The sequence below is a fragment of the Lepisosteus oculatus genome, chromosome 6 (genome assembly GCF_040954835.1).
Source record: "Lepisosteus oculatus isolate fLepOcu1 chromosome 6, fLepOcu1.hap2, whole genome shotgun sequence".
Lineage (NCBI taxonomy): Eukaryota > Metazoa > Chordata > Actinopteri > Semionotiformes > Lepisosteidae > Lepisosteus > Lepisosteus oculatus.
In genome coordinates, this window is record NC_090701.1 from 11,496,182 (window position 1) to 11,511,420 (window position 15,239).

Consider the following 15,239-nt stretch of genomic DNA (forward strand, 5'->3'; position numbering starts at 1 on the left):
GGAGGGTGTTGAAAAGTTTCAACGGTATTCACTCAGTATTCCTGTCTGCAAGAGGCCAGTGATGTAGGAAATACAGCATCTGCCACTGGATAATTTTAATGTCATTGACTACAGAGAAATTCAGAAGATTCACCACTTAAATCTCAAAATCTCCGGTCCAGATTTGATAGGACTTTTCCTGGCAGTAGACTTAAGACAAGAAACAAAGACATCATAACCATCATAAACTCTTTCCTGATCACCAGTGCTGTGTTAAAAATCATCTGTGATGTCAATTATTTGATACAACTAGTAATGTTTGTTTCCGTAAGCAGATGCTTTCTGATGTATGGTATTTATGAAAGGAAAGGTTCTGTTACTTAACCATTTGTATCTGTTTAAAGAAAAGAGGCTTATTATGTTCATTTTATCTTGTTCTTTAATTTCAGAATATTATCAAAAGAACCTTATGTTGATAAAACCCGTATTGGTGCTTTTGGAAAGGTAATGCTTTCATTTTTTTGTGCCATTAAATCTGTTGCCTGACATATAACGTCTTTTTTTTCTTGTATTTGAGTGCTGTTGAGCAGTTTTCATTGAAACAGGACAATTTTATTAAAAGGATTTGCGTTATCTTGGGCTGTGCCACAGGTCAACAGTTATGGTGATAAACACAAACGTACAAATTTAATAAGTTATATACAATTTTATTGCTTAAATGTATTATTTCATTTTTAAAATAAAAAATATTATCATAACTACTGTACCACCTGCTTACAATTTAATTGTGTACTGTTATCAATCCTGCTCCCTCTTATTGACTGCAAGACGTACCAAACCAAATTACACAACAGAGCAATTCTAAAAATAAGAACTGGAAATCAGAACTGGAACAGTACCGTTGGAAAGATAGCTACAAATGCATTATGCTCTTGGGAATAAATGACACATTGTTGAATAGCTGTAGCATAAAATATAAGCACCTGCCTTAACTTCTGTCTGTGGTACACACTTTCAGCAAAGGTACTGTATATTTCTTTTAAAAAGCAACACTGCAGTTCAATTTAATACTTTATTAGAGTATGTCTTTTACTGTAGCATATGAAAGTGGCATGCCCCATTTTCCTTATTATTAAGGTAAATAGGTTGCATCCTTTCATGTGATAAACATATCTATTGTTAATTCTACCATTTAAAAAAACATTTTGTTTTGTGTTTTAATGTTTGAGTTAGTGTTAGTGTTGAAAAGTAACCAAATGCCTTCAGACATTGTCGTGTTTTGCACAGTTCTCCTAACTCCACCTCATTAAAATATCTCCTCTAGGCTGCAGTATTGTAGTGTCTTGCTTCTCATTACCCAGTGTCTTCCAACAATGCCCCTGTGGTTTTAAAAACATTCAGCCCTCAAAGTTTAAGCAGATTTAATATCAATTACGGGAAATGCTTCAAGAGCAAAACATCCTTGAATGCTGCTGTGTTTTTTCCCAGAAAAAAAAACAACAGATTGCAGCTCTGATCAGATGGATCAATTTCTTGTACATCTGTTGCTTGCTTGCACTACAGTAATATTTGTATAAATATCCATTAAATCAGGTGAGGAAAAAATAGATTAACAGTTGAATTGATGAATAAATGTACATAGTTTTACTTAACCTAGAAATAAAATAAAAAGAAAGCCTACTTATTCTCTCCAATGCCTCACAAGACTTGAATTAGAAAACATGTTTTGAGAATGAATGATAGGGTTTCATAGTGGAGCAATTATGTTTTGAGATTAGAATTCAGTTAGAACCATTTACCTATGCTTTATTTTGACCTTCATTCATACGGAAGCTCTCTGCTCATCACTTAGCTGAAGACCACTGGGACCTGACTACAGGATATTGAATTAGTTACTATGAAGGAAGAATTCACAGAGGAAGGATAAGGAGAATAGAGCTCTCTCATCATCAGAGACTACTGATTAAAATGGCACTATACAGTATGCATTATACAGTATGTACTGTATAGTACATGCTTTACAGAAAAATAAGGAATTATGTAAAACACTAATTGTGTTTTCATCCTTATATAATTTTTAAAATAATTTTAATCTAAATATTCCATTTGTTCTATTTACTGGTGGCATCACCAAACAGTTTTTTAAGAAGGCTTAACAGAAAGAATTGACATTGTAGTTCAAAGTGCTATAAATTTAAATGCTTTCTGGAACGCATACATTGTAAATCTGGTGATGTGCCTAAGCAGTTTTCAGCCTGTATTCAGCACTTTCTATGGAATGAAAGCAGCTGAAAGATTGATGACTGTGAAAACTAACCAAAGTAAATACAGGTGAATAATTATATTACTGTATATTGTGCACACCTTAACTGATTTGCAAATTTATTTGTAAAATATGTATCTAGAATATAATAATATTTTAACTGAAGACTGCAGATGTCATTAAGAAATGTAGCAAAACTGACCCAAGTCATAATTGACAAATAAGTCCGTCTTGTCCAAGCAAGAATGTCCTTTGAGCACTTGGACACAAACAGAGCAAATTATATGGTGTATTTAGATTTTCCAAAGGCTTTTGATAAAGTTTGTAATGGAAGATTAATGTTCAAATTCTAGTTTTCAGCTATTTAGGGAACCGTGTTTGGCAGAACCTGGCAGATGAACATTTTCAAAATGATCAAGTAGGAGCAAAACACAAACAAAATCAAAATGTGTCTCTAAAAACTTCTCTCTGTTTTTCTCTGTTCCTAAATCCTCCGGGACTGGTGATGACTAATGTTCTTATTCAAGGTAGGCAAATGTATTTTGTTGTTTTGCTTTTCCTTTCTTTGCGAGAACTTAACTGTTAAAAGTCCAATAGAAACAGATTTGCACATCTGAAAGTAAACAATCACTGTCACTAATATTGATGAACTGGTTTTTAGGACAGGCATCCAAAATCATATTTAGAGCTGCAGTTAGTGATACAGTACATACAGTATACAGAACGTGAACAAGTTTGTTAAAGATGAGCTGTGGGACTGTCTTCTTCTGCTCACCACCTCTTTTAGTAATGCAAGACTTGAGAGACAACATATGAACTGAAAGGCTTTCTAGGCAACATGTTTGTTCTGTGATGTTTCCCACAGGCACCTGTCTGAATGATAGATGCTCTTGTCTCCTTTCACAGCATTAACGTGCTGATCAATCAATCAGTTTAGGTCCTGTCTACAAACATTATACTCCACATGAGTCATGGTCCACATTAATACAAGCAGTTCCTACCCCATAAGATGTTGATAAATCTTCATTCAATATTACTTACCATTATTAATTCTTCAATATACTGTTTAACATTCAAGTTTAGTTATTAATTGGGCTTTTATAAATGCATATTTCATTTACCAATGCCACAGCCCCACTACAACAGCCAGAAATTGTTTCATGCTGAACATGCTTAATAGGTTATGTTAAAACAATGTTTCATCCACTTAATGTCCTCCAAAGTGCATCAGGAGACATTGGCTGTTATTATTTTTTTCCTTCAGTAACCCACTTTTTCCCTGAGAGTTTTACAACAGTGCATTCAAACAAAATACAATCATACCGTTTCATAAGAGCTTATGTACAACAGTCATGATTACAGTGCTGTGTCTTTCAATGTTATGAAGACCTTACTCTTTAAATGCTTAACAGCTTTTTAGCTGATTATAGTGAATAGAAATAAAAATGTTCCAGAGGTGAATTTTAGAACATATAATGAGAGTGGAATTTGAGAGGTTTGGGTCGTAAATTGAAACCCACACAAAGATGTAATCCAATAATAATAATATATGAATTGGTTGAATAAATTATATATAATGACTCATAGCTTTTAAGGTCAAAATGCGTATTCTAAATCAGCAATGCACAAAAAGAATCAAACTGTGAGCAAGCAACATGGTGTACCGCACCAAATAGAAAAATGGAAAACCCTGCAATACTGCTTTCATTCTTTAGAAAACTGGAGTGGAATCCACCAGAATTATAGATAGTAGAAAAAACTAACAATGATTTCTTTAACTCTTTACAACCTCTTTGATTTTCTAGACAAAAACACCCACAACAACTCTTATCAATGTGCTTCGCCATGAATGTGCATTCTCAAAATCCATTGTCCAGTATGATAAGAATGGCATTAATATTTAATTCACATAGCCTGGATCATAGACCAGCTGAGTAATGGAGCCAAAATGGAATTGGACATCACCTGGCCTGTGGCTCAGGTGGCAGCACAACAAACAATAAGGGTTACATCACAAAGGAACTGCACTAAGGGGAGGCAAAACATACATAAGCATTCTAGCACCTGGTGGCAGACCAAAGTACGAATAAAGCATGCAATGATCCCTTTGGCGTTTTTCCAGTTTGATTTTGCCTCCACTTTGTTCATGACGAAGGCTTTTTGAAACAAATTATGGATTGTGGGTGATATGATATTTCAAATGTATATATTCACCACAGCTGATAGCAATAGTAAGAAGTGTGTTATCACTGCTAGTGGGTGTTTTGTAGTTTCTTACCGAAGGTAGATTGTCACTATCCGCTACTTATTTTCTTCTTAAAAAACACTCATTCCCAGACCCTTCTTTGCAGAATACTCTCACACTCTGTTGAGTTGATGGAAATTCTCAACTCTGGCTTATATCGATGTTGTTCTGTCAGCATGTATTTCTCCAATTGAAATCTTATGAAGGTACCCTATTCTTTGCTTGTTTTCCTGTTTCACCTTACAACCACGGTTGAACATTCCTCGACTCTCAGTACTTCGTGACGGTGGATGTCTTGCAAAATTTGGCCCCACCAGTAAATCATATTTGAATTCTCTAGCTTTGCTTTCTGCATGCAGCACTTTCCTTGGACCATAAAGGCGAACCAAAATAAACCTTTCCATACTGCACTGTAAGTTTTTACTGTTGACAAAGAGTAAAGTGGAAACAAATCTTTTTTTTTAGGAATTCATTTGCGAGGAAAACGAAAAATACAAGGCAGCATACCTAAACTCGTGGAATTATAAGAGATCGGAGTGTCCCAATTGTTAATAGATTGTTAATTTACTGTGGTTCCACGGTAATGTTTTGTTCCTAATGGTTTTTTTTTCTATAGGTATACGGAGGTTATTTGACCAGCCGTCTTCTGAGCACTGATGAATCTTTAAAATGTGGAGCAGTTCTTTCCCCCATTACTGACTTCAGACTATATGGTGAGGACAATACTAGATTCTTATCAGCACTGAGAGAAACCATGAGGCCTTGAAGGGATGAATTGTAAGAAAAGCAATAGGTGAAGCATAGAAAGCAGTGACAGGAGACAAGAGTAGTGGGTCTCCTCTTAATTACTTTCCTGCCAGCAGCGGGCGATTGTATCTGCGTATGTGACATTAAGGAAGGGAATCAGCATCTGTCTATTACAGCATAAAAGGGGGCAAAATTGAAAATCACTGTATGTGCTGTAAAGTGTCAGTAGTTTGTCCCTGGATTCTCAGTTCTCTTTGAAGAACATGCTGAGTCATTGGGAAATGACCTCTCACTGCAACACTGTCAAAATATTCTTTCAAAGTTATTTCTACACTTTAAGGAAACGTGCCACAATGCTTCTACGAGTCACATCCAGTTGAAAATGCTTTGAAAAAATGTAACAGTTCAAAAATCCGTTCTTCAAGGTATGCAGAAAGGCAAAATCAGGTTACCACAAAAATACGCTGACAATAAATTGGATAAAGTAGATTAAGAACACGTGCTTCATTCCATGCTTTCATCCATATCAACAATGGGTTTGTGCATTAAAGCTTACAATATTCTGAATGTGAACATTTAAATGTAAAGATCAGGTGTATTATACAAATTCCTGTTTTCCTAATATTTGTGTTTAGTTTCTTACACAAAAGTGCATAAAGTACATCTTGGGATATTCAAAAACATTATTTCAAATGCTGCAATGTAAAACTGCACAAACATGATCCAGTGCTGGGGTTTACTGTAACAGCTGGCGAAAGTATTAAAGGTTATTATATATCTTGTTCATCTTTTTTCATAATCCCTCTTTTTTTATAAATTGACTGTTGACTCTGTGTTGCTCAGATGACTTATTACTCTTATGTGTTCGTTGTTACTGACTTTAAGCCTGTGTAAATGTGCACAGAATGCCACAATTTAGGTAGCAATTAAATTAAGCACACACCACATAATGATTTGGAGAGAAAAAATCATGGTCAGATATATGATCAGTTTACAATTATGTTAACTGTGAAGCCTACAGAAGTCTCCCCTAAAAAAAATATTTGAACAAATAGCAAGCAAATTTATATCCTAACTGTTTCTGCTGTTTTGTTCCAGCCTCTGCATTTTCAGAAAGATATCTGGGAATGCCTGAGCGTGAATCTATGGCATATGAGGTACTTTCTTCATTTGTAATTTCAGGCATGTTGTATTAATATACTGTACCATAATGTACTTTACCACTTTTTAAAAAAAAAACATTTATTTGCAGATGGCAAAATTAGGACCGCGTGCAACACAATTAACAAACAAGAAGTTTCTGATTATTCATCCAACAGCTGATGGTAAGTTAAAAGCATTTTAATAAAAATAAAAAGACTGATGAACTTTAGAGAGAATTGCTTTACAAAAAGCCTTTGTTGATCATTTTAAAATATGCCTTAGGTACAAATAATTACAGTATACTGTGTTGAAAGTCACAGTACTACTCAGTATGTGATGTACTGAGTGAGTGGCAGTTCAAAAAGTGATCTATAGCACTAATAAGGCAACACTGAAAACACTTATGCTGGGACTTTAAACCATCTTTAAACCATGTATAAACTGATATAGTTGCTTAATAGCAGCAACACATTAAAACTGGATACTAGAGAGAAATAAAATATATGTTGAATTGTATTTTTTCTTTACATGCCCATATTTTAAACTTTCTTTTTCAATTATGTTAGTTATATACAGTATTTCCGTTTATTTGCCATACCAAATAAAATAAGTAATGCTGGTCAATAAGTTATGTATTCTGCACATACAGAACAAGATACTCAGTTTTGCTTACACAGAGAAAAGTCTGTGGAAATGAGGGCAATTAGTAGTAACTATTCTCAAAGAAACCATTACAAAGCGTAGAAAACCTGCAAAATAAAAAATAATACTGACAAAATAATTATACATTTCATTATTTTAATTCCATACAATAATTTTAGTTTTTTGTATTCTTTGCAGTAATTAAAAATTGATGTTAAAAAAAACTTTTATTTAGAAAAAAAGTTAAATGCTCCGTTATATTGAGCATTAATTTAAGATAAAAAGCAGCTCCAAACTACTCTAAGGATTTTGAGAAGGCTGTTGAAAATCTCTGGGATCAGCATAATTTGTTGCCCTCATATTGTGGAAAATAAGGCAATTAAAAGCAAAGAAATAAATAGAAAAGCTGTTTCACTTCATTTTGTCCAGCTTTCACTTCCAATAGCTTATTTCCAAGAGTAATATTTATAGCATATTTTGCCTCATAAGGTCCATTGATGATCATTATTAAAATAAGCAAAACGCCTTTTCTTTGTGTCATTATTCACCCATTAAAAAAGTCTTTTTTTGGGAATCTTACAAAACATACCAGGGAAAGGCACGCCAACAGAAGCTGTATAATTAAGTCCTGCAAAATAGTGCTGATTAAGTTATTATAAAATGGGTCCAACTGAAAACAAAGAATATCATGCTCCAAATTTAAAAATCAGTTATTCAAACCTTGCAATGTTTTAAAAGCTCAAATGGAACTGATTAAAATTAGTTTATTACTCTGAATTAATTGCGAAATTATTTTTTTTCCTCAGAAAAAGTCCATTTCCAGCATACAGCAGAGTTCATTACTCAGCTCCTCAATGTAAAGGCAAATTACACACTTCAGGTAAAGAGTCTTTTATGTCTTTGTGTGATAACTGTGTTTTTTTTTTGTGAGAAACAGCTGATTGTGTCAATAAGGTCAATTCTCATGACAACATTTCATGTCTTCAATTGAATTGTTCCCTTTCCCTTTATTTCATGTTCTGTTCTTTCCCATTGTAGTTTTCTGCAAATGTTTCTGTTTAAAGTGCAGCCTTTATTGTCAGCAAAGTTTTTCAGCAAATTATTTTCATATTTCTTAAGGTTTCTATGTATAGCATCTTAGTTACTGTCTGAAAAGGTACTGTGAAAATGTGTGGAATCAATGCACATTTAAACTTATGTTAGACTACAGTACTTTCTGATCTCATTCAAGTTTCAGTTTTGCTATTCTATTCTGTTGCTTATTACTGCAAAAAAATATTCCTATTATATAATACTTAGACTTCAAAAAGAGGCCACATTAGTATTACAAAAAATAATATCATTGTCCTGCTCACACGTTTGATTTGACACCATTACCCTGCTGTAAATTCTTATACTGTAGGTAACTGACTCAATGAACACATTTTTTTTTATTTCCTGATGAAGCATAAATGTTAACTTAAAAATGCAAAAAAGTCCTGAGTACAGATCTCTCACTCATATATTAAAATCATATTTTGACAAAGTCAACACAGCAGGTTTCTTCAAAGTAAACAGTGCAACACAAACCATTAGGCACAAGTGGAAACTACACAGAAGTAGTGTATATTTAAATCCAACAACAGGGGACATGCCTTTACGCAAAGGGCTGTGGGAGTATGGAACAAACTACCCTTGTTGTCTAAGCCAATCTCCTTATTTCTTATTTCATAAACAATTGGGTTTGCTCCTGGGATCAATTTACTCCTACAGTAACTATCAGGCAGTCCTTGCCTTGTTCATAACTGTTCTTATGCTCTAATTAATAGTGGAATTTAGATTTTCCTATAAATAGTCATTTTAAATCAATTTCAGAAACAGTTAAAAGTCACAAATCCCATGTGTTTGTCATAAATACTGTGTATGAATGGGTCGACTTAATATACTGTATTTCATGTTTTTTTGATACAGCAACTAAAAACAATTTCCTCTGTTACAACTCTACAGTATTACTGGCACAGTGATACTGTATATATAGTGAACTGACAGAACACTGTCTATCTGAAGGAAAAAAAAAAACTAAAGATCATTGGGAACTACGCTAGATTAAAGTCTGACAGGTTTAAATTTGAAATTTTATAAGAACAAAGCATTTAAAAAAGTCACTTGGCTTGCATTCAAGAGATTAAACTGCTTAGAATGTCTTTTTTCTTTTAATTGGATTATTTTGTTAGAAACATAGGGCATATTTAATCCTCCATTTAAGTGTATATTTTGAAGATTTATCTTAGAAACTCCTTAGATTTCCTAATTGCGTGATGTTTTTCGTTTTAATTACTGTAATAATCCTCATCAGCAAATTAATAGCTGGCATAGTGTATGCCTCCTTAGCAAAATGAAGGGAGATACTGCTGTTAAGTGCACTATGTTCTGTTCCTGATTTGAAAGTTGAATATCAAGCCTTTTGTTTCCCTTTCCTCCTCCTTGTCTTACTCCACATGACTTACACTACTTAAGATGAGAAACATGGGGTTTGCTGGTGTATCATGTCTCACTCTGTGTTCATTTGTTCATTACTGTAGAGTGTTTAATATAAATGAAAAACTAAAGGGTGTTTTAGCTTTGTGTCAATTGGAGGGCTTCAGGATACAGTAATGCTTCAATCACTGTTCTGTTTCTCTCTTGCACAGTAAACTTGCAAACATACAATGTTCTCATTTTACATTGCACTAATATTCTCAACATTATAGGACAAATACAAAGTTTGAACAATGCATTTTTAAAACTATAATGACATCTACAGTATGCTTTAACCTTGAAACTACAGCTGCTATAGAAAAGGATGTCCACAAATCTTTCTGTTACCTTTTCACAAAAATATATTTTTGGTCCAAGATCTCCTTCTGACTTGTGTTTTTAATAAAGATGTGTGTTGCATGATGGAAATATTAATAATGCCCTATTGTATTTAAAGCAGATTTCTCCCTGCATTTAAGGGGAAATGGTTTAATACTGCAACAATTTTAAGACATATTGTAACATGGCAAAATATTGTGTTATCCAAAAAAATTGCAGGTTCTTAATTACAGGTTCCTAATTAATTATCGTCTCATTCTAACACTAGAACACAGTAGTTTGCAAAAATCTACGTTCAGAAAATAAATTAATTTTTGACAAAGGTTAATATTGTGTATTGTGTACAGCATATTATATTAAGCAGCTTTTGTCACTAGACTAAAACCTGCAGACGACTTCAATTCTTATTATTGAATTAACTTTTTGGCAGGGAATATTTTTAAGCCATTTGAATACAGATTTGCATTTACTGCAAGCTCTTTGGCATTTTCTAAAAAAAAACCTCAACCCAGAAAGAATAATCTACGCATGTTCTTAATGCAACCAGTACCTTTCACCTTTATTAGGACATTAATTTAAGCATACCTCTGATGAAGCTCTTTCGATATTTGTTTTGAATCATTAGATTAGGCAAGGAATGAAAAGCAAATCCTGTACACAGTATGTGCTCATTCTCTAATCAGCATCAAACTTTTCTTCCCCTTTCAGATCTATCCAGATGAAGGACATTACATTCATAGCAATGGGATAAAGCAGCACCTGTACCAATCGATTGTGAACTTTTTTGAAGAGTGTTTCAGACTTCCTGATAAAATTTTCGAAGAAACAATTGAGGATGACAATGAAGAAGAAGGTTAACCTAATTTGCGGGCCGAGCACAAGCCAGCTTATTGAATACAATATGCAACTGTTTTTTTTAACATCATTTTCTTCTTGAACAAAGTTCTGTAAGCATGTATCTAAGACTGCAAATCTGCAGCCAGCCCTTTGCTTCACCTGTCCCAACCTTCTTTTATCCCAACAGGGAGAATACTCGAGCATGGCGTTACGAAACCATTGACTTTTGTTTGAAATAGGCATATAAATATATGCATACGTGGCATCACATTTCTGTCTTCGGTAAAGTAAGCGCTTCAGGAGGACTGTACCTGCAGGAGGAAGATGGCTCCAAAAGGCAGTTGTTGGTTCTGGCCACAGAAGCCATCTTCAGATGCGAAGAACTGTCGATATTGGCTTAGGAGAGACAACATAGGAAAGGAGATTTTATAGCACAAGATTTTCAGTCTCATGTCTGGACTTTCTCCAGTGAAATAGTAGATGAAAAATACATTGCTTTGTGTGGTGGGGGCTTCTTTATGTAATCAAAGGTACTGTTTTTGAATCATGAAGACCTTTACACCTCATAGTGCTTGTGTCCACTGTTTTCATGTAAAGTAGCACACCAGACCAACCAGTGTTGATGAATCATCGGGGTATTGAAACAATGTTTTTCCAGTGTTCATGTTTGTCCTAATCTTGAAATCCTTGTAGCCTCAACTAGGTATTACAGTTTAGTAGCTTTGAATTGAGTTATGGTTCAAATGGTCCAAGATCCATGTCTGACTAAAAATTAGACTCCTAACAAAGCAAGGAATACATAACCTGTTATTTTCAGAATGGTTTCTAATCACATACTGTACATTGGTCATTTTTCAAAGCTGAATTGTTGTAATTTTATTGTCTTTATGCTTACAATGTCTTACAGTGCTATTAAAATAGAAGCCTAGAAACTAGTTTTAGGCACTGTGCCTTAATTTGGGAGCAAAAAGGTCCTACCCAGGATAGTACCTGACAAACCGGTTCCTGTCAATTGGAAATCCTGCAAAAAAGTTCTCAGAATCTTCAAAGCTAGCCATAACCACAAAGTTGTTTTTTCAATGTTACCTCGGAAGTACAGTATATACAGTGTCTAGACATGCCACATTTGTGTGCATGCAGTGCCATTTATTAGCACTGTACTAACATTTCAAAATATGTATCATCACTGTTGTATATTACAAAATGTCAGTTTTCAAAAAATGTATTAGGCCATACTGTTTGCCATAAAAATAGGAATTAATAAAAATCCTTTTAGCTGTTGTCAGTAACTTTCACTACTTGAGAGTTCTTAAGGCACAAGTCTTGTTAAGGTGTTTTTTCTTTGTGAAATTGTGTTGCGTTTGAAGTGCATGTTGGCAACCATTTGCAACTTAAAGCTATTTTTTTTTAAATAGTTCAATTTAAATGTAGAATTATACCATATTATTTTTGACGGCTTGAATGTTACTTGCAAACTTGCATTTCATTTAATATTGTGAGTAAACTCTCCGTCTTGTCAGTTGGTGTACAGATGTTATTCTATGTCATTTTAGTCTCTTAATATATTAGTGTTAATTGTACATAAAGCATTTTGAAAGATCTATTTAATAATGTTTTTTTTCATTTTGTTTGATGTTTCTTTTTTGAGAAACTTCTGGTAATGTAGGCCTACTCTTAAAATGGCAGTGGGATGCACATTTCCACTCTATTGCTTAACAGGGAGATGTGTTTCTATGATAATATTGATGGCTTGAAACATCTCAAATTAGCGGGAAGAACTGAAAGAGATTTTGTGCTGATACACTACAGTTTGTCTACTAAATTTGTAGAAGAAAAATGAGGATGTGGCATGAAGGTTTATGTTTTCAGAATAAAACTTATTTTAACATCATTAAACCTGAATAATGTATTCCATGTCTTGAACTGGAAAAGGATATACAGTATGTGAGAAAATGTTTTGTATCTGTTTCTTAGTGTTGTACATATTTGGCTATATGGATTATTAGAAATTGTGCTACATGCTTCAGTATAAATGATTGTTCTTTAAGTATTTTACATAACTGGAACCAATGAGTCCATAGTTTTTGTTGTGGATTTTTATAATTATATACATCTGTTTAAAGAAGCAGAAATATAAACCCTCTTTAAACCTGTACTCTTGTAATGTAATCTGACAGGTCAGTGTAAACTTAAAGGATTTACTGTAACACAACATTATTTGTCTTGCACTGCAGTGTTCTGAAATCCTACTGTACTGTACCTCTACCTAAATTAAGTTCACACAAATGTACACAAGGGATGATCATATTGTGCTCAGTCATTCATTGCAACACATGTAAAGCTTAAACACTCAAGTTACTGTTACAGATGTGAGTATAGACATGGTTTTCTTGTGAATTAAATAAATTTAGCTTCCTGGTACTTCTGCAGCTGCACAGAGATCACATTTGTCGGTTGTGATTCTAGAAGAATAATCAAACCATGACCAATGGAGAAAAAAAAACAAACCTTATACAGTGTTTTATGTTTGTATAAAACAAAAATAAACCTTATATGTTAATATGTTATTTAATGTGGTATAGACAGGAAAACAAATGCTACAAAACGTGGTATTACAGACTTTGTGTGTGAATAATCTGTAGTTTTTTGACCACATACTTAATTGTTCTGTAGCTCAATGTCTACTTTGACAGCTCCATCTGTTCCATGTTGCTAATTGCAGGATACCCCTGAAAAGGGAGTATTGCTTTATTATTTAACTTAATTCTCATTTGGGAAATAAGAATGAGTGACATCGATGTGGATTTCTGAGCTTATTACCATTTGATATTTCACCTATTAAATCATTGGGAATCTTTAGAAACCAGTTACTGGATCAGTCAATGGACTGGTCTGCTTTGATCTTGTTCTTACTGTATGTTCTTAACCTTTTTCAGCAAGTAAGTTACTCCGTTTCACTGAATGTCAAAATTAAGGAGTAAAATATCTTCATGTTAAAAGTCAAAAGGTCTTCTGCATAATGTATCTGCATAACAATGCTGTAAACATCACCGATTTGTGATTTCAGCATGAAGATACAGGTAAATTTCAGGTAGGTGAGAGGTTTTAGATAGTGGTAATATTCCCAGTTTAAAACAGCTTTTTGATTTTAAATTACTGTGAATGAAATTAAAGGGTAAAACCTGAAAAGTGATTAACAAAAAAGGATTTAGCAGACTAGCTGCCTGTGAAGCCTGTGAAAACTGATAGGAGCTGCTTGAGAAGAACTTTATAGGACTGGTGTTATGGGTGAGAATGTTACCATTTTAATGTGTGTGTTCAGACAAGCCTGAGCACACTTTCCTATTTTAAATCAATAATACAAGATCCCACGTGTAACTAACTGTATAAATTGATACATTTTAAAACAGGCTGAATACACCTTCCACTAGTCAACACCTTTTAAATTAGCGTTTTGAGAGATGATATTTCATAATACAGTACAGCACATCAAAGTGACCAAAGCAGGTCAAGAGAATAACCAGGATTCTCATACAATGATGCAATGCATTTGGTGTTCCGATTGTTCTCCTGTTCTGAGGTGTCCCTGTCCTCCAGAGAAACATGCTGATGCCCGATGCCTAGGGTTCCTAACTAGAAATAAAATATATCCGATTATATAGATGCCATTTACTGGATGTGTTTATCAGTTAGCAGAACTGTTAATACAGTAACTGCTAAATATGATCAACATTTGTGCTGAACCAAGCAGGCTGAAATTAAAAATGCAACAAGTGGACGAACTGTACCACACACAGCAGGTGGAGATGCAAAATGTACGATGGGGGTTAAAAACTAATCCCATGCCTGGATAATCTCTTGACTTCATACGCCAAAATAAAAATGCAAGGCAAGTGAACTGGCCAGTTAGATTTTTGGTGTAATGAATTGGCAGGGTAGTGAATTCCTTTTAACTGATTTTCTGTGTACGTCTTGTAAGAGATCAAAAGATGGAGGAAATCGTTTAAGTCTTGGCCCGTAGTTTGGATAATTGAGGTTCCTGGAAATCAGGACAAAGTCATAACATTGTGATGATCAAATACATAAATAGATGGTCACAAACACCACCACACACACCATGTTTGTCCATTCAATGTCTAACAATGCAGCCATTTTATCAATTTTTCTGAATTCTATGTAGAATAAAGGATGCATATCCTTTTTTTTTTTTTAATATGAACTCCTCAACCTAAGATGCCACTTTTATTTGACTCAAAGGGAGCATGCTACATGTACCTCTGGTAAGAGATGTCACATAAAGACGATATGACAATTACAGTACTAATCAATAGCATTTATGTTTATTAATTATTTTTATTGTGTCAAACTGGAAAAAGGAAATAATTTAAAATATGTAACTTTAAAAAATGTTTTAAAGAAATACATAAATATAAAACTTTAAACTGCTCCAAACACTTGAAAAACAATTTCTAAGTGGTTAAGGATAATTACATTCCAATGTTTGATACATAATACATCTCATATATTTGATTTATAGGATGCTCTTTT

General features: G+C 33.8%; 1 protein-coding gene and 1 long non-coding RNA gene across 6 annotated transcripts in view; one reads left to right on the forward strand and one right to left on the reverse strand.

The window, feature by feature from the left end:
• Nucleotides 1-12,587, forward strand: part of dpp6a (dipeptidyl-peptidase 6a) — a 305,960-nt gene extending 293,373 nt beyond the window's left edge. For all 5 annotated transcript variants that reach the window (XM_015354743.2, XM_015354745.2, XM_015354742.2 and 2 more), the window contains exons 21-26: nt 429-483; nt 5,104-5,200; nt 6,333-6,391; nt 6,487-6,559; nt 7,826-7,899; nt 10,563-12,587. In XM_015354743.2, coding sequence (XP_015210229.1) covers nt 429-483; nt 5,104-5,200; nt 6,333-6,391; nt 6,487-6,559; nt 7,826-7,899; nt 10,563-10,712 — 508 coding nt within the window. In that variant the 3' untranslated portion in view covers nt 10,713-12,587. The remainder of the gene's footprint in view (nt 1-428; nt 484-5,103; nt 5,201-6,332; nt 6,392-6,486; nt 6,560-7,825; nt 7,900-10,562) is intronic.
• LOC138239398 (uncharacterized) overlaps nt 1-15,239 on the reverse strand; it is an 83,757-nt gene that overhangs the window by 39,644 nt on the left and 28,874 nt on the right. The gene's annotated exons all lie outside the window — the stretch shown is intronic.